General features: G+C 46.4%; 1 protein-coding gene across 1 annotated transcript; it reads left to right on the forward strand.

The window, feature by feature from the left end:
• Positions 1-550: 550 nt before the first annotated feature.
• Positions 551-13,277, forward strand: LOC310800877 (eukaryotic translation initiation factor 4 gamma 1-like; the record flags this gene model as incomplete). Its single annotated transcript, XM_083664765.1, has 10 exons — positions 551-613; positions 5,727-5,900; positions 6,666-7,073; positions 7,258-7,404; positions 7,670-7,903; positions 8,517-8,621; positions 9,468-9,692; positions 10,045-10,182; positions 10,666-10,761; positions 13,254-13,277. The coding sequence occupies 10 exons, from the start codon at positions 551-553 to the stop codon at positions 13,275-13,277; spliced, it is 1,614 nt and encodes a 537-aa protein (XP_083520891.1).
• Positions 13,278-21,316: the final 8,039 nt, after the last annotated feature.

The following is a 21,316-nucleotide window of genomic DNA, read 5'->3' on the forward strand; positions in this document are numbered from 1 at the left end:
CAATGAAAACGTGACCAGAACCGCTGACAGCCAAACATGGGAAATACAGTTTTCAACATAAAAACAATAAAACATACTGTAACAGAGTTCAAAAACAGCAACCAACCACTATTGATAGGTCTAAAGTTAACTACATTATGGACAGGACGGAGTCTTCAAAGACCATCAGTTGCTCTCTCTCAGTGGTTTGGCTTTTGAAAACTAGTTAAAAAACCCAAGAGTACCTGCACCAAAACGCACACAAAACCGCCCAAAAACAAATGCAGATATGGGAACAAGTTGCCCTGTAAACCCGCCCAAGGCTTAGCCCATTTCCCCCAGCACAATGCACCCCAAACCAACCTAATTGGGCGGAAATCCCGCCAATCTGGCAAACCGTGGGTAGGGGATTTTCCCGGCATCATTTCGAATTTAACGGGTCGGTCTCTGATTGGCTCACCGCGTGAGTTAAGTTAACATGTTAGAGCCTTGAACAGTCATTGACCACCAGGGAGTCGCATAGAGCAGTCGCACAGAGCAACCATCGCATCGTTAGAATATCATCACAGCAATGTCCGCCAACGTTTTCAAAGAGCCACTGTGGAGAAGACGACCAGTCAAGCAGTACCCCGAGGTGAGTTTGATTAGATTACACACAACAGCCATCTTTGCTTTGCTTTGATGTAGCCTACATCAGTCTTGCCATTAAGGAGCAGACACTCAACTCGTTTGAAACTAATGGCATTAGCTTGTTGTGTTGAACTCACTTAGCTAGCTAAACTAATCTAGCTTGCTAAACTGAATGTACCCAAGAATATGGATAGTTTTTGACGTTATTTTGCACAAGTCCGTATTTTTCGCACGTTAAAAAAATAATGGACAGAGAAGCAGCCGCTGCGCTGTGCTCTCCCTCCCTGTCCCCGGCAACCACGGCCGGCCGAGTTTTGCACCCCCAAATGCATCCCCACTTCACGGGAGCGATATTGTAATGATTTATACGGAAACTTAAACTGTTAAATGATATAATTGTCTGAGTAGACGTGATCTCCAGGCCAGTGGGTGTGTCCTGGCTCATGGGGACCGACTTTGATCCATCAAATCCACATCGAGGTGACGTCCATGCTTGGGGCTCTCTTGGCTCATGTACGCCGATTTTGGTGCTTAAAATCCGGCTACAGGTGACCCCGAGGCCTGGGGTCTCTCTCTCTCTCCTAGCTTTATGGAGGGTGAGGCAAGTCTCGGCGGTTTTTACCTGCCGTCGTGTATTGCTATCTAGAGAAGTGGGGGAACGCACCTATATGGGGAACACCTGCACAGGTCAGTTTCAACACAAACAGCTAAATAATCTCTCAACCATCATTTGACACGGCGGCCGGCATTTTTAGAATTTTGTGCCGAATTCTGGTGATGCAAATTGCAATGGGGTGATTAACGCTAACTTTTGATTCAACCGTGTTGAAAAGAAACATGCTTTTAACATTGTTTCTGCTTGTGTAAGGGCTCAGAGATGCGCGGCTTCACTCCCACTCGGGCTAGTCTGGGCACCTTCCACCCCGCTTTTTGTCATGGGGCGTAAACCACGGAGCCAGAATGAACACCGGAAGGCAGTGCGCCAAAAAACATCTGTGTTGCTGTTAGCTTGATGTCTCTTCCCTCGATTAATTGTCTGATGCAAAGCTTCTGTATTGGCTTAAAAATATGTGAGATTGTGAATCCGCAATGTTTCTAAAATAACTTCGGTACGTCCATCTTTTGTTTTGTTGTTTGCCGTTCTGATACTTGGGTCAAATTGTCAAGTTAACGTGAAAGTTGACGAGCTAGAAATGCTGCCATCCGGTCTAGGGCGGGCTCTAGGCCGGTGTTATGCCGAGAAATGCCCCCCCGGCGAGAATGCCCCCCCTGCTCTATAACGAGTGAGAGCGAGCGGGGGGGAAGGGGGGGGGTTGAGTAAATCTATGAAGCCTCGTTTCTTCTCAATGTCACCAGCTGATATTTATGGCTGTTTGTGAGTGACATTGAGAATTTCAGAGGGTTACACACTCCAAAAACATGTCATTTCTCTGTACTTACAGGCTAAGTAGAGGGTATGATGTGAATTTACCCTGTAAGAAGCCTACTTGTACCAAATCTGTACTTAGGTTACAGGGCAAGTGTTGTGTTGTTGTGCAATTAGGCCAAATCTGGTACCCTGTACTTATAGCCTATGTAAGATTAGTCTTTAAACAGTAGCCTAATGTTGACCTACGTTGGGAGCTGTGTCTCACAACTCAAACCACCCCCCCCCCCCCCCCCACCCCTCCGCTCGCTCTCACTCGTTATGAGACAAGGAAACGAGGCTTCATAGATTTACTCAACCCCCACCCCCCCCCCCCCCCCGCTCGCTCTCACTCGTTATAGAGCAGGGGGGCATTCTCGCTGGGGGGGCATTTCTCGGCATAACACCGGAACCAGTAGGGTGACAAAATCAATTGTGGGCGGGAGCCAGGCTCTTTCTCGCCGAGAAGAGCCTGGTGACGCGAGGTTACACTCGGGCTATCGGGCTGGCCCTTTAGCTCGAGTGGTTAAGTGTTGCACAGTGTATGGGGTCTGAGCCAGAGATCCCAGGTTCGTAGTTACACTTGTAAACGTACCTTTTTAGCAGCTGGTCCGAAAAATGAAAGGATGTTTGGCTGCCTTTTTCATCTTTACTTGTTAAAGTGAGGTACTGGGGGAAAAATATATATGTTGATGCTGAAAAAGCAAGTAGCCTAGCTGTTTCAGTATAGCTTTTATTAAACAGGTTTCCCCCACGCTGTAGCTAGTTAAGGTGGAATGTTTCCTTTTCCTTCAAGCCACGAGTTGATGCTGTGTGAATCATTCAGCCCACCTTAAATATAGTTAAGGTGGAATGTTTCCTTCTTTCTTCAAGCCGTGAGTTGATGCTGTGTGAATCATTCAGCCCACCTTAAATATAGTTAAGGTGGAATGTTTCCTTCTTTCTTCAAGCCGTGAGTTGATGCTGTGAGAGAGGAAGGTTGTCATGATAAGGAGAGCAGACAGAGAGGAAGGAAGAGAGTGAATATGGCTGATATAAGGTTGCCAAGTTTCACTCGTTTTATTGGCTCGACATGCACACACACACTGACACACACAAAACACCCCTTGGATAAGTATGGGAACGCCGTTCCCCCGCGTTCTACGGGCACTACACCCCTGTAAGTTAAAACAGCCCCAAAATGTGGTGGGGATGTGTAAGTTGAGCACGGAGGCCGATTACCGCATCATCAGCTAATGAAAGGCATGTTTGATGAACAGACTGATTCATATATGAATGACTATTAATTAAGTAGGCTATGCCTATGTCATTGTAACCCGTGCGTTACAACTGCGTTGTGTTACTTCTGGTGTGTGTGTATGTGTGTGTGTGTGGTGACACTCAGGAGGCAAGAGTTGTTTACTGTGTGACACATAGATTGGTGTATGATGCGCGGTCTCACTCCCCTCATTGACATTCCAGGAGGCATTTTTTTCCCATGATGGCGAAGGCTAGGCGAAGGCATGACCCGCCCCTCTCTGCCTCTGATTGACTGACTGCACTCGGCTGCTCTCGCCTGCTTCCCAGGCGAGCCAGAAGTCATCTCAAACGAGCCTAATATAGCCTATACTTTCATTCAATGTCACAATGCTGCGGGGGGAAGTAGGCTACTTACAAGCATTATTACTATAACTAGATAGGCGATTAGTGGAGTGTTTGCTGGACAGCTAACTAACATTCATACTTTATTAAAATGACTCTGCAGTCAGTTAGTTTCTGCTGAGGATATAAGGGTCATCTAAGCATTAATTTGTTCATAACGTGAGCAGCAGGTGCAAAACAATCATTCAATAAACAAGCATGAGATGGCAGATGGCAGCATATAGAATCAAAAGGTTATGTGTGAGATCTTACTTCATTATATTAAACGTTACAATTGCAAACCGTATAACAGTTATTTAGGCCTACTTAGCCTATTGCACAGGCATATGAACGTGTATTTTTTCTTGTCATTCTAAATTTCATCACCTTGTTTCCTCTGATTAATATTTAAATTACAATAATACATAAAATACATGTATTCATATTCTCAAATACACTACTGCCGCATGCGCTGGGACGCGTCATCAGTGATGTTATCTGGGGTCGTAAGGTGTTTCGGTAACATCATACACCCTCGCCCAGTAGACCCAGCCGAGGCCAATTAAGACCCCGACTCGCGTCCCAGAAGCCGCTCACGGATCAGCCTTACTACTCTGTCTGCAACGTTGCCCGCGGGAGGGGTAAGCGAGAACGCCCAATCCGCTGCAATAGAGCTAGTGCTATGCCGCAGTATTGGCCCTTCGGTGCATGGAGGATCTAGGCTCTGTGGGTTACTCCCGGCCGTGCTCCTCCTTCGTCTCACCAGACCCTCCCGTGGCAAAGGCAATCCAGAGGCTGAGAGGATGCCTCAAGGACGCCTCAAGAGGGCCTGTGCGCTGCACGTCATTTACCTGCGTCGAGCACCTCGCTCTAGCCTGAAGGACCCCAGGCCGCGCCGATCTTTGCGCAGATGTCATTCTTGTGTTACAATGATCTGAATTAGTTCCCTGTAAATAACCCTGTTTTATATCAGCCTTGATCAATTATCTGTCTATAGTCTACATACGTGCACTGCCAAGAGTAGCGGCAGGCAGCGTTATAAACCATAGATGGCTATATTAAAAACATAAACACACTGGCGTCTTTCATGCAGGCTAGCAAGCGTAACTGCTGTCTGTCTGACTGTCTGACCACAGACTGTAGAAAGAGATGTAATGCAGGATAGCCAAGCGAATGTGTTTGGATGGAAGTTTGACGCTAGGCCAATCAGAGGCAGAGAGGGGCGGGTTATGCCTTCGCATAGCCATCGCCATCACCCGAAAAAAAATATCGCTTCCAGGAGACTGTGACCGGAGCTGCGTGCATGCGCACATAATGACGTTGCTGCGGTGGGTGCGTTTGGAAACACTAAACTCTAGAGCACACAAGTAGGAGATTCCCAGAGGAAAATGGGGTGTTTTGGTGAAATTCATAAGCGGGACCATATTAACCTGTTACATCATCATGGATTAATTCCTCATCAACACCTAGCATTAATTAATACCGTAATTCATGTGTTAATTACCACCATCGACATCCAGCTATCCAGCTAAAATTGCCCCAATATTTTGATAATTTCATTTTCATCCAATTCATTTCATTTCCATCTCTAACACACACTCAGCACCTGCAAGCTGGTTGCCAGAAGACAACGATGAAGAACACACTCACACAAACATCTCTGTTTACACTACACTTTAGCAACTTTATGCACTAATTATTTATTTTTTTAATGCCCCCAAAATGTTGTAAATGCCCCAAGTTTTTAGACGGTGGGGGCAAAAGTTGCCCCCAAAATATTTTTTTAAATATCCTACACTGCCCTCATGATACGTCAACACCTGCCTTCAGAGGAAGGAATAAGAATCACATTTTTATTCATTTCTTTCAGAGCAAAGGAATGCAACTTCAGCAGCTTGATAACAATTGTAGACGTCTATCGCTACATTACAAGTTTCACATGTGCTCCTACGTGGTTTTCTAGCTAGACCACACCTTTTATTCCTAGCCGGTAAACTCTAGTGTGCCAGTCTTTGGCAGGTGAGCCTAAATTAATTTCTGCTCTTAAATGTACAAGTATGCCCCTCAAGACTACAAATGTTGTCTCCTTCAGGTACACATGCCAGTCGCCCAAGCGGCCCCCGTGCATGTCATCGCCCAGGCGGTGCCCATCACCAAGGCAGCAGTGCTTTATGACAGGGAGTTCCTGCTGGCCTTCCAGTTCGTCCCTGCCAGCCTGAACAAGCCTCAGGGTCTGCCAGCCATCCGGGAAGTCGTATTAGACAAGGTAAAGACACGTTACAGCCATTCAGACACGAGACATGCCCTTTTATGAATGAAGACCTGTTTAAACCTGTACACATAGTTAGGGGTAAAGAACTAGAATGGTTCTACTGTATTGGCAATGTGGGTAGTATACTGTACATTTCTTTCTTTTCATATTTGTTGCTTAAATCTCTATATGTAGATCTTAAACTTTTTTAAGAGTATAGTTATTCTGATAGTATACTTGTGTATTAGCTAGCTCTCTTTCTCTTGCTGCACTTGTCTTTAGAGATAAGATGTTATTTGAATCCTGTATATTTGCACCATGTTACTTTTCCCTATCAGGACACAAGGCCTGTACCTTCTGGCAGGGGGGCTAACAATGTCAATCAGTCTTGTGACTGCAATTGTCATGCATTTACATTTTGCTAAACCACAGTGACATCACTGGTCCACACTAACTCAAATTAGTAACTCATTAACTCAAATCAACTCTCAATAACTGTCAAACTAGATGAATGACTTCAAAACCGTTTACAGTTTGAGAGTTGATTTGAGTTAATGAGTTATTAATTTGTTAGTGTAGTGACCAGTGATGTCACTGGTCCACACTTTAACACTCAACTGTCAAATTAAATGACAGACTTCAAAACAGTTTACAGTTTTCTGGTATACTACTGATGTTCTAATTATACAAAGCTGGTTGAAAATGGGCAGAGTGTTCCTTTAAATGTTTTTGGCTGAAATGTCTCATCGTCTCACCCCTTCCTCCCATCCCTCCTTCTAGCCTCTAGGCATGATCGGTGTCGGCGGGCCACGCCGTTTCCAACAGGACCAGAGGGAAGAGCCTCCCCAGAGGAAGATCATCACCATTATGTCGCTTAACGACAACGTGCAGCTAAACAAGGCCGAGAAGGCTTGGAAGCCCTCGGCCAAAAAGCCAGCCCGCACTCGCGGAGCAGAGGAGCCCGAGGAGAGCGAGCTTGCCAAGACCCAGGACCTGTACAAGCGGGTGCGCAGCATCCTCAACAAGCTGACCCCACAGATGTTCTTGCACCTGATGAAGCAGGTGCAAGAACTGACCATCGACACAGAGGAGAGGTTGAATGGGATCATAGACCTCATCTTTGAGAAGGCCATCTCCGAGCCAAACTTCTCAGTGGTCTATGCAAACATGTGCAGCTGCCTTATGACGGTATGTATATGCATGCTTCTACCTGCCATGCGCCAGTCTTTAATTTGTGCCACGTCTCTGAGCCACTGACTTATTAAGTGATGAGATGAAGGAACTGAGAGCCACCCCTTCTCCCTTATACGTCCTCAACCAAGTTAACCAACTGTGTACCCTAATAACTGTCCCTTTACTCTGCTCTCCTCAGCTAAAAGTTCCCACCACAGATGAGCCAGGAGTCACTGTGAATTTCCGCCACCTGCTACTCAAACGCTGCAGGAAGGTGTTTGAGAAGAACGAAGATGACGAGGAGATCTTTGAGAAGAAGCAGAAAGAGCTGGATGCTGCCTCACGGGTATGCGCTTGCGTCAGAATATATTGAAGGGGGAGGGTCGAGTCGAGTTGATGGTCAAACCTTGAAGTGTGGTGGGAGGGATTTGAAGGTGACCGTGTGTTGGGAGGAAGAATTTGCGCCATTACATCAAGATCCAATTTGGTTCAATTTCCTGATGTTTAGTGTTAAATATCTGTCGGGATAAATTCACCAGAAATGTAATGTAAGCCAACCTTAAACCCTGTCCCTCTCCCTTCCCTGACCTCTGACCTCTCTGTCTCTGCAGGACGAGACCAAGCAGCTCAGAGAGGAGCTGGAGAAGTCTAAGGAGAAGGCGAGGAGGCGTTCCCTCGGCAACATCAAGCTCATCGCTGAGCTGTTCAAACTCAAAAAGTTGACCGAGGGAATCATGCACTCCTGCATCGGAAAGCTGCTCAAGGACCATGACGAGGAGTCCCTGGAGTGCCTCTGCAAACTGCTGTCCACCATCGGCAAGGACCTGGACTTGGAGACGGCCAAGGTACAACAACACACACATACTGTAGAGGAGATCTTGACAAATAGTTAGGTCTAGTGGTGGAATGGGCACGTTCAGTATGGTTTACATTAGGGCTGCACAATTAATCGTATTTTCATCGTCATCGCAATATGAACATGCGCAATAAACACATCGCAAAGACTGCCTGAAACGCAATGAATAACAAAAGTGCTTTTATTTACATGCGTCATGCATTCCCACTCAGCATCTGATCATTTTGTCTTGTGTTGTAAATTCAGCGTACACCGTCCCCTTGCAACAGTGCGCTCCGCCCCTCTGCCAAAGCCCAAACACGCTGTGTGTAGTTTCAGCTAGAGTCAGTGTGTATTTCATTTCTTTATTCAGTGGGCATAGGCTATGTTTGGGGTCTTTGTTAGCATTATTAAAGCAGAAAGACATAGGAAATGTATAGCTAATATGCATACTTTAATATTTGTTTATTTATCGCAAGTCATATCGTAATCGGTATATTGAACAATGTTATCGCACATCGCAGATTTTCCTCATATCGTGCAGGACTAGTTTACATTGTTTCGGCTTGCAAATTGAACACAATGAAACGTACGCTCACCAAAGCGTCTTGGTTTGTCTTTAGGCTCAGATGGACCAGTACTTCAACCAGATGGAGAGGATCATCAAGGAGAGGAAAATCTCCTCCAGGATCCGCTTCATGCTGCAGGACGTGGTGGACATTCGACGGGTAGGCTTGAGTTCAACCCTAGCTTACTCTACCAGTCTTCTGAAAAGAAGTCCATGTTTTTGCTAACTTACCAGTGAGGTCTAGTGACATAAGAATGAATTGGGGTGTCTTGGTCTCTTGTGCTGCTTCATTGCGTCTCCTCACAGCGATGTTGGCTGGCCAGCAACAGTTGTTTGCAGTTAAAGGACATGTGGTTGTATTAAAATGGCCGTAGTCAATTGACCACAGCCATTAGTGTCGAGGGCAATGCACCTTATTTGTAACAAATGCATGTGAGAATACTATGAATCCATTTCGCACTTTGTCACTCACCAAACACTCTCCTGTTTACCAACGCTTGTTGGTAATTGGAATCTCTCTGGTCGCCCTCATACTCACCACACCATAGTGGGGGTTATTAGCCGATGTTGCCCTTTTATTACAACTTTTCACAAAACAATATTTTCTCATAAATCATGGCATACTATAGGCAGTTTAGGTCAGCTCTAGAACCTGACAATAATTATTTGGAACATTAAGCCAGACCAGACTATTTTGAGATATTTTCATGATTCACAATATGCATTTTTCATTCTTCTAATTAAAAAAAAACGTCCTAATGCATTCTAAGGTGAAGCTACAAGTTACTGTCATTTAAAACCCAAATAACATTACAGTACTCAATTTACAGCCTTCAAATAAAGTGTATTGAAACAACAACAACACATTAGATGCAAGTGAAAGAAAGACTTGAGGAAAAGCATCAGGATCGGGGAAAGTAGCTTTTCAGACTTGTTTTAGGTAAGCGAGTACTGCCAAGCTCTCATGAATACCTACCCTGTACTCACCATCTCTCTCCAACCCCAGTGCAACTGGGTGCCCAGGCGAGGTGAGGCGGGCCCCAAGACCATCGACCAGATCCACAAAGACGCCGAGCTGGACGAGCACAGGGAGCAGATGAAGGTCCGGCATGTTCTCCTCTCCAAGAAGGAGTCAGCCGGAGGCCCTGGTGGCCGGAAGGGCTGGAACATGGTGCCCATCTCCACCGAGAGCCGACCCTTTGACACCAGCTGCCTCAGCAAGATCACCCAGGTAGGGGGATGGACTCACTTACTCGCTAGCCCCGAACCAGACCAGCTCAAACCCATTCTCTGACATTGTATTCACTGTGCATCTATCCCACAGACCTCAAACACTGGATGTATGGCTTGTAGCCTCTATATGCCAAGAACCACATGTATGAGTTAATAGTGTTGTGCCTCACAAATTAAAGTGACTATATCATTATGTATTAATTAATAGTTATGTGCCTCAAGAAGTAAAGTGACGACATACTTATGTATGTACTACAGGATTAATTAATAGTTATGTGTGCCTCAGAAAGTAAAGTCACGACATACTTATGTATGTACCACAGGATTAATTAAAATCTTGTCTCCTTCAGGCAACGCCCGTCGCCCAGGCAGCAGCGCCCATCCAGGCTGTATATAACAGGGAGTTCCTCCTGGCCTTCCAGTTCATCCCTGCCAGCCTGAACAAGCCTCAGGGTCTGCCAGCCATCCGGGGAGTCGTATTAGACAAGGTAAAGACACGTTACAGCCATTCAGACACGAGACATATGCCCTTTTATGAATGAAGACCTGTTTAAACCTGTACACATAGTTAGGGGTAAAGAACTAGAATGGTTCTACTGTATTGGCAATGTGGGTAGTATACTGTACATTTCTTTCTTTTCGTATTTGTTGCTTAAATCTCTATATGTAGATCTTAAACTTTTTTAAGAGTATAGTTATTCTGATAGTATACTTGTGTATTAGCTAGCTCTCTTTCTCTTGCTGCACTTGTCTTTAGAGATAAGATGTTATTTGAATCCTGTATATTTGCACCATGTTACTTTTTCCCTATCAGGACACAAGGCCTGTAGCTTCTGGCAGGGGGACTAACAATGTCAATCAGTCTTGTGACTGCAATTGTCATGCATTTACATTTTCACGACATAATAATATCTTCACAAATCAAATGTACAAGTATGCCCCTCAAGAGATACAAATCTTGTCTCCTTCAGGCAACGCCCGTCGCCCAGGCCCCCGTGCCTGTCACTCTGGACGTCAAGGCGGAGACACCTCCTCCCACAGAGACAGTTGCCGCTGCCCCGGAGACGGTGCCCTCCCCCGCCCCTCCCACAGCAGAAAAGGAGAGGGAGGAGCCATCCCCCGCCCCTCCCACAGCAGAAAAGGAGAGGGAGGAGCCATCCCCCGCCCCTCCCACAGCAGAAAAGGAGAGGGAGGAGCCATCCCCCACCCCTCCCACAGCAGAAAAGGAGAGGGAGGAGCCATCCCCCGCCCCTCCCACAGCAGAAAAGGAGAGGGAGGAGCCATCCCCCGCCCCTCTCACAGCAGAAAAGGAGAGGGAGGAGCCATCCCCCGCCCCTCCCACAGCAGAAAAGGAGAGGGAGGAGCCATCCCCCGCCCCTCCCACAGCAGAAAAGGAGAGGGAGGAGCCATCTCCCGCCCCTCCCACAGCAGAAAAGGAGAGGGAGGAGCCATCCCCCGCCCCTCCCACAGCAGAAAAGGAGAGGGAGGAGCCATCCCCCGCCCCTCCCACAGCAGAAAAGGAGAGGGAGGAGCCATCCCCCGCCCCTCTCACAGCAGAAAAGGAGAGGGAGGAGCCATCCCCCGCCCCTCCCACAGCAGAAAAGGAGAGGGAGGAGCCATCCCCCGCCCCTCTCACAGCAGAAAAGGAGAGGGAGGAGCCATCCCCCGCCCCTCCCACAGCAGAAAAGGAGAGGGAGGAGCCATCCCCCGCCCCTCCCACAGCAGAAAAGGAGAGGGAGGAGCCATCCCCCGCCCCTCTCACAGCAGAAAAGGAGAGGGAGGAGCCATCCCCCGCCCCTCCCACAGCAGAAAAGGAGAGGGAGGAGCCATCCCCCGCCCCTCCCACAGCAGAAAAGGAGAGGGAGGAGCCATCCCCTGCCCCTCCCACAGCAGAAAAGGAGAGGGAGGAGCCATCTCCCGCCCCTCCCACAGCAGAAAAGGAGAGGGAGGAGCCATCCCCCGCCCCTCCCACAGCAGAAAAGGAGAGGGAGGAGCCATCCCCCGCCCCTCTCACAGCAGAAAAGGAGAGGGAGGAGCCATCCCCCGCCCCTCCCACAGCAGAAAAGGAGAGGGAGGAGCCATCTCCCGCCCCTCCCACAGCAGAAAAGGAGAGGGAGGAGCCATCCCCCGCCCCTCCCACAGCAGAAAAGGAGAGGGAGGAGCCATCCCCCGCCCCTCCCACAGCAGAAAAGGAGAGGGAGGAGCCATCCCCCGCCCCTCCCACAGCAGAAAAGGAGAGGGAGGAGCCATCCCCCGCCCCTCCCACAGCAGAAAAGGAGAGGGAGGAGCCATCCCCCGCCCCTCCCACAGCAGAAAAGGAGAGGGAGGAGCCATCCCCCGCCCCTCCCACAGCAGAAAAGGAGAGGGAGGAGCCATCCCCCGCCCCTCCCACAGCAGAAAAGGAGAGGGAGGAGCCATCCCCCGCCCCTCCCACAGCAGAAAAGGAGAGGGAGGAGCCATCCCCTCCCCCCACAGCCACCCCCGCCGCTGAAGAATCTACTCTGCAAGGTCAGTGGATCTGTCTCATAAATAACAATACGCTTATTTTATAACATGCTTTCCAAGACACATCCAAATGTGAGCAATGAATGAATCAGTCATGGAGTTTTGTGGTGCTATTGCTATTCCATTCATCTAAGGCTGATTGATTACTTTGCAGACTCACTTTGCAATCTCTTGGTCTTGAGTGAGGATTTTTAAAAGGGAAAGCCCCCCCCCCCCCCCCCCCCCACCAAGAAAAAGACCAAATTTAATAGAGGGTATGCACACCCACTGGAACACGCCCCCTCATTCGGGAACGAGTGTCAAAATGAGTGTCAAATTCCTCCCTGAGCAGCAGGTGTCTAGGCTGATTACTGCATTCAAGCTCAGTCTTGCTGTGACTCAGTGGGCGTGACCCCACAGTGACTTCTGCCTCTGTGACATCACGTGCATACCCTCTATCCACCTTATTTTTGGCGGCCATTTTGCCTTACGTTAACTATGGGTTCTATTTCCGTTGTAACCAATTTAGATAACCCCCCAGCCCCCGAAAAAAAAACGTCTATGAGGATTTTACCCTTTTACAGCAGAGCCATTCTGCTCTACAGCCGTGTCGTTCGGGTGCTGGGATAACGTAATGCATTGTGGGTAGTCGGCTACTAACTGTGGCTAATTTAGCGGCTAGCTAGCTATGTTACATGGCAGTAAAACGCCACCAAATTGATTTAACTTTTAACCATTTCGAGTAACACACATTTCGAGTTTCCATACGGACCTCCAGCGTTGGTTAGTTGTTTATAACGTGACTATATTTATAACTTTTATAACGGACTCCAGCTTCCGGTTTATAATTCGGGTCTGCAGCCAGAGTATAACAAAGGAAATGGCAAGCGGCAACAATGAGTCACGTTAAACCGGACCTTGTACCCACGATTCTTTTTTACAGTGGGGCATTCAAAAATAAGGTGGATAGGCTTTGTTTCTTCGTCGTCGTCAGTTTTTGTCTTTCTGTCGTTTTGCACCACAGACAAACAGGCAAACTGAACTCACACACGTTTCTCTCCCTCTCCTGTTTCAGAAATCTGGGCAGCTCGGAGGTTGATGTGTCGCAGGTTCGCCACCTACCAGAGGCGCACCCGCGACATCTACAGCCTGCGACCAGTCAACGTGGACGTCAAGGCGGACACTGAGGTATGCTTTTGCTTAATCGGTACTGGCTTTGACCTGGTGACTGGAGGTCACTGGAAGAACATGGTTCTCTATCTGTTATGATTTTTTTCTTATATATAGCCTGAGACCCACATCTTATATAGCCTCAGACCAACATAACATTGTCACTGATGACATCAGCGATCAATGTCACTCCTCCTCGTACCTCTTCTCCTCCCAGGGGGATCTTCAACCTCCGCTGCTGCAGCCAGAATTGGCATTAATCTGGCATTCATGTTTACAGTCAACATCAAACAGACGAAACCAGCTGGCTCCCGTCCGTGTGATCGTTGCGTACTGAACTGTACTGCACGCGACTGCAGGGGAAATCAAAACAAAGCACACACAAAAACGCTCTATGCGCTGTGTTTTGTGTGCGATGGAAGCACTCTCGACATGATTTCCAAAGTGTTCACACACGTTTGGTGTGCACGCCGCCTAATAAAGTCCGGCTCCATCATCACCGATGACATCATCACTGAACTATAGCATCAGCCTTCGGGCATTCAGCATTAGGGCAATTAATCTGCCCTAATTATAAAATCTGGCTCCGTCAGGTCACCCGCACGGGTGCTCTTTACACACCCTGAAGGTTTCAGCCCCGATCGCACGTAAAACGGCATACTGTAGCTCTCAGCCGAACACAGAACTTGAAACAGCCCACACATACTCCATTTTGTATATAGATGCTCTTCAGAGAAATGGTAACTGCAAACGCAGAGTTGTATCAAACCTTCTGGTGGAGTGTTGATGTCAGTGTAAGTCAGTCTAAGGCAAGCCAATAGAATAGTTTCTGATCCCTCCCATGTCCCATATCCCAGTCTTCACTGTTTGACTCTGAAGAAGACGCTGCTCGCGTCGAAACGTTAGTTTTTGTATTCAATTTGTTCCCGAGTCTTTACCCTAACAGACCTCGAAACATTAGGCTTTATGCTACTTGCTGCCTGCATTATTCAGACATTTTTTCTCAATCTGTCAACTGAAGTCCTAAAATGAAAATGAGGTGATTAATTTGAATTCCATTTCCCCCCTCTTCATCAGCTCTTCATCAGCCCAGTGGTGTCCCATTCCCCGCCAACTCCCCTCATGGTCAAGAGACTAAGGGACGTCATGCAGAGGAGCACCCGCGACATCTACAGCCTGCGACATGTGCCACCAGTCAACGTGGACGTCAAGGCGGACACTGAGGTATGCTTTTGCTTAATCGGTACTGGCTTTGACCTGGTGACTGGAGGTCACTGGAAGAACATGGTTCTCTATCTGTTATGATTTTTTTCTTATATATAGCCTGAGACCCACATCTTATATAGCCTCAGACCAACATAACATTGTCACTGATGACATCAGCGATCAATGTCACTCCTCCTCGTACCTCTTCTCCTCCCAGGGGGATCTTCAACCTCCGCTGCTGCAGCCAGAATTGGCATTAATCTGGCATTCATGTTTACAGTCAACAACATCAAACAGACGAAACCAGCTGGCTCCCGTCCGTGTGATCGTTGCGTACTGAACTGTACTGCACGCGACTGCAGGGGAAATCAAAACAAAGCACACACAAAAACGCTCTATGCGCTGTGTTTTGTGTGCGATGGAAGCACTCTCGACATGATTTCCAAAGTGTTCACACACGTTTGGTGTGCACGCCGCCTAAGAAAGTCCGGCTCCATCATCACTGATGACATCATCACTGAACTATAGCATCAGCCTTCGGGCATTCAGCATTCGGGCAATTAATCTGCCCTAATTATAAAATCTGGCTCCGTCAGGTCACCCGCACGGGTGCTCTTTACACACCCTGAAGGTTTCAGCCCCGATCGCACGTAAAACGGTATACTGTAGCTCTCAGCCGAACACAGAACTTGAAACAGAGCCCACACATACGGTACTCCATTTTGTATATAGATGCTCTTCAGAGAAATGGTAACTGCAAACGCAGAGTTGTATCAAACCTTCTGGTGGAGTGTTGATGTCAGTGTAAGTCAGTCTAAGGCAAGCCAATAGAATAGTTTCTGATCCCTCCCATGTCCCATATCCCAGTCTTCACTGTTTGACTCTGAAGAAGACGCTGCTCGCGTCGAAACGTTAGTTTTTGTATTCAATTTGTTCCCGAGTCTTTACCCTAACAGACCTCGAAACATTAGGCTTTATGCTACTTGCTGCCTGCATTATTCAGACATTTTTTCTCAATCTGTCAACTGAAGTCCTAAAATGAAAATGAGGTGATTAATTTGAATTCCATTTCCCCCCTCTTCATCAGCTCTTCATCAGCCCAGTGGTGTCCCGTTCCCCGCCAACTCCCCTCATGGTCAAGAGACTAAGGGACGTCATGCAGAGGAGCATACGTCCTTCCACTATTGTCTATCCATTTTTTCCCCCACCCCTAATGTATATGTGTGTCTAATGTATATGTGTGTCTAATGTATATGTGTGTCTAATGTATATGTGTGTCTAATGTATATGTTTGTCTAATGCAGGGGTGGGCAATTATTTTTCATGGGGGGCCACATGAGAAACCCAGATTGTTGCTGGGGGCCGAACAAATATTGTCATGCCGTAACCCAGGAACTTTGATGATAGAGAGGACCACAAAAAAATGTCCTCGCTACCGGAGTGCCAGATTTTGCTGAGCGTTGGGGGCCGAACGCCGCCGGCGCAAATTTTTTGGGGGCATTTGAAGTCAGTTTTAGAGGAATAACTCATTTTAAATGAACAGTTGTGATGTCATTATTCAGTCTTAAACACCAATATTTTATCCTTTTCTCACTCACTCCTATGTCATTAACTTTTTTGACCACCTGCCAATATGGCTGCTATATTTTAAAGTTACCAGCCAATTAGCATGTCCACTAGCCAAAATGTTTTTCTTTAAATAAACCAGAATATGAGTGTGTTAATTTAAGCATAAGTATCAGTAAGTGGCCCGGGATGATCAAAGCCTGTGTTGAGGGTCACACGAACAAAAATGCACTCTTGAAGCTAAATAAATCCAAAACCAACAAGTTAATTATTTCCATTTTTACTTCAATGTAGAACAGTCATTTCTTACACATGAGATTACTTTTAGCCTTTTAGTCATAAAGATAATTGAAAGATATTCCATACCAGACTGAAATGTTATAACAGAAGTGGAGTATTGGCCAGAATGACATGAACATTTGGACACTTATTCAGCGGGTACCTTGCATGTTGCATTCAGGTGCACTGTAAAAAAAAAAGCGCGGGCCGCCTTTTGCCCAGGTCTGGTCTAATGTATATGTATGTAATGTATATGTATGTATTTTAATATTGTGTTTTGTTAGTGTGCAAATAAAATGCATTCTTATTACTGTTATTACTATCCTCATCAATAACATAGCTGTGACATTTGAACATGGTACTTGAAACACATGGTAGTTGAAACACAAGAGTGTGTGTAGAATTTAGCAGAAGATGGAACATAATGGTATTATGTCCGTAGCTATCAAATCCACAATCCTGTCATGCCTTGCAATCTACATTCCCATATACACATAGCAACCATTTAGAATATGAGACAGGGATTCAGTGACTGGATTAGGATCATGGTGCAGACATTGAGGGGGTGTCATTGGTGTCATTTATGCTGGGCTCTCTAGGGACATGGACCCATCGCTTTTTGAAATGGCCGATTTTGTCCCCATCACTTTTTCAAAGCATAATTTGAGTTGATTTTTTTTTCTAAAAAAATAGCTTGCACCAATAAATGTTTTATTGTCAATTTGTTTTTAACGATACACAAAACAAACAAGCTCAGTCACAGGGAAAAATAAATAAATAATACACATACATATTATCGATGCTCAATATTGCAACATGGTGCCACCAGCTCCACAAGGTGCTTATGTGCTTGTAAGGGACATTGTGCGTGGGAACACACGCAAGGGGTCTATGAGAAACCAGCCATGCAAGTCACCCATTGCCCCTAACCTCATCAAGGTAGGCTAGAAACAGGTCCCAAATAGAGTGAGTTGGTCCTCGGGCACCTTACATCAGGACAATGTCGTTCAGCTGGGAGTCGGACACATAATCCAAGGACCCAGATCCAAATGGGTCAGGGGCGTCCTGGGTCTGCTCAGTGCTCACAGGAGGACTTGTGCTGGGCTTATCATCAGGACCGCACTGTGACAAACAATAATACACTCAGGCAACAACAACATGCATCTTCTTAGTCTATACTCAAGTTTACTAATCTGCATTTTATGGAAGAGTATTAGGGCCATTATAGGTTCATGTATTTTAATTATTATTTTTTACCTAAGCCGGCAGGAGGGAGGTATTCTGAGAAAGAAAATCACATTCTTAGATTGAAGTCAGAAATTTGAGAGAAATAAAACACTCAGAAATGAAAAGAAAGAAAGAAAATAACATAGATTTGTGAGGGGGGAAACACAGGCAGCCACTGTAAATAAGAATTTGTTCTTAATGACTTGCCTGCATAAATAAAACTCAGAATTAAAAAAAAATTATCTTGCAAATTTGTTACTTTAATATCAGACCGCCCTCCCCTAGGCTGCAGTAAAAAACAACAACAACAACAACAACAGTAGAATGGCCCTAATACTCTTCAGCACCCTTTCCAAGTTATAAGGTCTGCAATAACATTTTAATGGTGCTCCCTCTCACATTTCCTTTCCCCTCTGAGCCACTAGGGGTCACTGCAGCCTTGCAGAGCTCCTCAGAGCCACAAAGGATCCCTCCTGGGCCGGTGTGTGCAGATGAAGCCCCTGCTTCAGCCCCATCACCGTCTTGGGACTCACCTCCGTCCTGGGCCTCACCTCCCATCCTTTCCACTCTCCCATCCCTTGTTCCGGCCACACTGTCCACCTGCAGAGGGGCGGCCTCCTCCGGCTCTCTCTCAGTCTCTTCTTTCTCAGGCGTTTCAGTTGAAAAGCCGGTGGCAGGATAAGGGTCTGCTTCTCCAGTGCCAGGTTCCCCATCTTGCATTTGCTTCTCACATTTTTCAACCATAATCTCAACTGTGCTTCCTTCCAGTTCCTGTTGCTCTTCCCCAATCAGAGGATGCTTTCCCAAACGCCCCTCCTTCTCTGCGGGGGGATCCGTCTCTGGCTCATTGATTTGTCCTAGATCAGTCGGTATGCTAGACCCAGTCTGGCAGCTCTCTCCCTCTGAGCAGCCTGGATCACACACGTTACTGCTCTCATCTGAGGTCATCATGGCAATGTGGACTTCTGTTTCTGCCCTGTGAGATCAAAAACAATGTTGTCGTCATGATGATGTGGAAGTGAAAATAAATAACACTTAGGTACCGGATGATACATTTGAAATTCAGTATGTCACAATACAAAAATGTTAATAACATGCATTGTGGAAGTTAAAATATGAATATAACTGCATCTTAGGTGGTCAAATAAATACTCTTCTTTTAAAACTGAGACAAAGGCTATTTGAATTGGGAGATAAGCCTGAGGGGCTCCTGGCGCGGCAGCTTAAGGGCGCTCAGGCTTCCAGGTCAATTCTTTCCATTACATCGAAGACGGGCGCCCTGCTGACTAACCCTGAGAAGATAAATGACCGTTTTAAGGAGTTCTATAGCGAACTCTATTCGTCTAACCGCTCAATCTGATTTGAATGACTTTTTTGACCCTCTTGAAACACCCAAACTAAGTGATGCTGCCAAAGAGGACTTAGACTCTGATTTAACATTGGAGGAAATCATTTCTGCCATTAAATCATTCCCATCAGGCAAAGCAGCTGCAGCGGATGGATGTGGTGGTGAATTTTACAAGAAATTCTGCAACACTCTCGATCCACTCCTCCTCAGAATGGCATCTAACTCTGTGAAGGACAAAGTCTTGCCTAAAACATTATATGAAGCTAACATCTCTGTCATTTAAAAAAAGGGGAAGGATGAAGCTGATCCAGCCAGCTACAGACCCATAGCGCTCCAGAATTTTGACAGAAAGGTAATCACTAAAATGCTAGCTACCCGGCTAAATAAACATTTGTCATCCATTATTCATCCAGACCAGACAGGGTTCATCCCGAATAGGTTCTCTTTCTCTAATGTCAGACGCCTCCTCAATACCACATATGCGGATCACAGGACGACTAGTGGTGCGGCGATTTTATCACTCGATGCACAGTTTGATCAGGTTGAGTGGGCTTATATGTTTGAGTCACTGCACAGATTCGGGGGTTGGCAAATCATTCATATCCTGGGTTAAGCTCATATACGCAAGTCCAGCTAGCATGCTCAGTTATAACCAATGGCGACAAGTCAACCAGGTTTCCATTACTTCGCTCGGTCCAGCAGGGTTGCCCTCTCTCGCCGGCCCTCTTCGCCGTTGCGCTCGAGCCCCTTGCCTTAAAAATACGTAGTCACCCAAGCCTTGCAGGCCTGGAGATCGGAGGTGTCGAGACGCGTATCAGTTTGTATGCCGATGATGTAATATTATACCTGCATAACTCAGAAAAATCGATCCCCCCTCTCCTAGAACTAATCACCTCCTTTGGTAAGCTGTCCGGACACACAATTAACTGGACAAAGAGTGACTTTATGCCTCTCTCTGATCTCTTCACTCCTGGGTTCCTGGAGAGTCTCCCATTCAAATTGGCAAAGGGCCGCCTCACCTATCTTGGCTATAGCCAAAGATCCTAAGCTAATATTTAAGTTGAATTTTAGGGATTTTGTTTCAAAGCTTAAACAATGTATAGAAAGCTGGAAAATCCTTCCTTTGTCTATGATTGGTCGTATAAACTCAATTAAGATGGTTTCACTTCCCAGGTTCCTCTATTTGTGTCAAAACCTCCCTATTTTTCTTACATCAGCTTTCTTCAAAGAGCTGGACTCCATAATTCTGTCCTATATTTGGAATTATAAAAACCATAGAATTGCTAAAATTCACTTGCAAAAACCTAAGTCTGCGGGGGGCTGGCCTTACCAATGTTTATTGTTTAGGCATTATTACTGGGCAGCCAACGTTAGGGCTCTGATGTTTTGGCGACAAGGGATTCCTGGCAATTTAACTCACGGGTCCCCCCTGTGGCTAAAAATGGAGGTTGGCTCTATCGCCAGGTCCTCCTTGCCAGCCATGTTGTTTTCTAAGCTAGAGGAGCCTGGGATTTTGAAAGGTTTGAGTTTTGTCCTAAAAAAACTCAGTCAGAATTCTGAACCAGGTCAGGAAAGTTTTGAATATACCAGATGTTTCTGTTCATACACCAATTTGTTTTAATCATTCTTTTCTGCCCTCATGGTCAGATAGAATTTGCCATGCCTGGAGTGAGAAGGGGCTTGTCTCCATCAGAGACCTGTATATTGATGGCCAATTTGCATCCTTTGATCTTCTGAAGAGGGAATTTGAGTTGCCCCAAACACATCTTTATAGATATATACAAGCTAGACATTATGTCCCATCCAAGATCCATGATTTTGAAGTTCTCCCAAATGAACATGTTTTTTTTGAGGTTTTGTTAAGCCCTCCCAACTCCAGGCATCTTATTTCTAGGTTTGTGTGTTTGTTCGACGATTGCATTAAGGCCCCTACTGAGAGGATCAGAGAGGTGTGGCAGGAGGAACTTGGTGTTGATCTATCTGAAATCATATGGGACAGGAGTCTGTCTGTGGTCCAGCTCTGCTCGGTTAATAGTAGACACCAGCTGATCCAATTTAAAGTTGTTCATCGTCTTCACTATTCCAAGCAGAGGTTACACAAGATATATCCTTCTGTCTCGCCACTATGTGATAGGTGTCGGGTGTCGGAGGGCACACTGTCCCATGCTTTTTGGTTTTGCCCTTCACTGTCCGGATTCTGGGCCAAAATATTTGACTGGTACAGTGGTATGACTGTTGCCAAGAAGGTAATTCTTAAGGAGTGGAAGTCCTTCTCTCCACCTTCTTTTCAGCTGTGGCTGATGGACATGGTCTCGGTTGTGCGTATGGAGACTCAGGTTCCA

Source organism: Poromitra crassiceps (assembly GCF_964638095.1).
Source record: "Poromitra crassiceps genome assembly, contig: HAP1_SCAFFOLD_130, whole genome shotgun sequence".
Classification (NCBI taxonomy): Eukaryota; Metazoa; Chordata; class Actinopteri; order Beryciformes; family Melamphaidae; genus Poromitra; species Poromitra crassiceps.